General features: G+C 43.6%; 1 protein-coding gene across 1 annotated transcript; it reads left to right on the top strand.

Moving 5' to 3' along the window:
• Positions 1-1100: 1100 nt before the first annotated feature.
• On the top strand, positions 1101-1616 carry LOC137732733 (uncharacterized). The gene has a single exon (XM_068472017.2). The coding sequence runs from the start codon at positions 1101-1103 to the stop codon at positions 1614-1616; it is 516 nt and encodes a 171-aa protein (XP_068328118.2).
• The last annotated feature ends 353 nt before the right edge of the window (positions 1617-1969 follow it).

The raw sequence follows: 1969 nt of genomic DNA, 5'->3' as shown, positions 1-1969 counted from the left end.
TGGTGGGGGCAAAAAGGAGGTGAGAATCGTATTCACTGGGTATCAAAGGAAAAATTGGGTAGCTCGAAAGCAGAAAAGGGCCTAGGTTTGAGGAGTTTTGTGGATTTCAATGATGCCTTACTAGCTAAGCAATGTTGGAGACTGATTATGGAACCGAATTCCCTGTGGGCATTGGTGCTTAAAGCTCGCTACTTCCTTAATTGTTTTTTCCTCGATGCAAAGTGGGTGGGAGAGCTTTTTGGGCTTAGTCCAACCTACTCGCCGAAAGAGATATCCTGCTTGGGGGATCACATTGGCAGATTATGAATGGTAAAGAAGTTTGAATGTGGGTTGATCAATGGCTCCCGTCCATTCCCTCGGGTAGGCCTTCTCATTTGGGCACGATGTAGGTCATACGTAATATAATGGTTGAATCTTTGATTTGCCCAGAAACTGGGGAATGAGACATTGACTTTTTGAAACCATTTGTGTCGGATGGGGAGTTTTATGCGATCTTGGAGACTCATATTGGCCTTTTGATAAAAAGAGGAACTACTCGGTCAAATCTGGGTACCATTGGGCCCATTCAAGGAACCGACCCCAAAGAAACCTGAGGTCTTCCACATATGTTTCCATCCCAAATTTGCTGTGGAAAATGGTGTAGAATCTGAAGAGTACACCAAAAATTAGGTGCTTTATGTGAAAAATCTTTATGCGGCTATTGCTACGATGGTGAACTTATTTAAAAGATGATCCTCTCCATCACCTCTATGACCTCTATGCAATTCGCATAAGGAATCGATTGAGCACCTTTTCCTTCTATGTCCTTGGGTGAAGTTGATTTGGTTTGGCGGAGCTTTGAACCTCAGGATAAACCAAGAGGAAGTAACGACATGGGCAAATTGGCTTCTTGCCATCTCTGATTCTTCCAACAGATCAAAACGTGTGTTGAGAAAATTGGTGTCCTATGTTGCCTTTCCGTGTTGGCAAATTTGGATAAGACGTAATTTTCTTTTCAACCACCAACCAATCAACCCAAGACAGGTAATTGTGGCAATATCTATCTCGGTTGGAGCTTTCACTGAGGCTTCCTACTTGTCGATCATTCGGTTGGAGCTGTCATGGATACTACGGCTGGATGGATCCCACCTTGCCCGGGGTTCATAAAAATCCATGTGGATACTAGTTGGGTGGCGAATACGTGTTCGGGGTTTGCAGGTGTGGTGGTGTGGGATTCGGAGGGTAATTTCTTGGCTGCATGCAGATATAGTGTGAAAGCTACAAGTGTAGCTATGGCGGAGGAGCTGGCAATCCTGCATGGATGTGAGTTAGGCATCTATATGGGTTGGAACTCAGTTATCATTGAGTCCGACTCGTCGGAATCAATTTCTTGCCTCAAAGATACGCTAACAATGGGCAGTTGGGAAGCTTTGCCCGTTCTAGTGAAGAGCAAAAGAAGGTGGGGGGAGTCTTTCCAAGACTATCACTGGTCTTGGATTCCAAGATTAGCCAACACGGCTGTAGACCAATTGGTGTCGCGGCGATGTAGGGAAATGTGCAATTTCATCTGGGTCAATAGACCTCCATCTTCCCTAGTTCATGTTCTATGTAATGACGGTCTTCCTTGCCCCTCCTAGGTCCTTATCTGGTAGTGTGAGGGGTGACGCTTTTAACATTAGATGCGGCATCGTTGAATCATGTACCTCCTTGCACTACTCGGTCTGTTTGCCTTTTTGGCTACTTGCCTCCCTATAGGCCTTCTATGTATCTATTTGGCATCTTTGCCTGGATAATGAAGTATCCTGTTCACTAAAAAAAATGTAGGTTATGACAATACCCTCTCTTACATGTCTTTTGAAATTATCACGGAAGATGTTTCTAATCTATCCTATCTAATTTTTTGTCATTCATTATTTATTGGTTGAGGTCAATTCCGTAAAACTTGAATATTCCTCACCCAAATATAGCCTTAAAGTGTCAATAACAACAT

Source organism: Pyrus communis, chromosome 16 (assembly GCF_041283825.1).
Source record: "Pyrus communis isolate YQ-2024b chromosome 16, ASM4128382v1, whole genome shotgun sequence".
Lineage (NCBI taxonomy): Eukaryota > Viridiplantae > Streptophyta > Magnoliopsida > Rosales > Rosaceae > Pyrus > Pyrus communis.
Note: the sequence above shows the minus strand (reverse complement) of the source record. Positions and strands in the feature narration are given on the sequence as shown.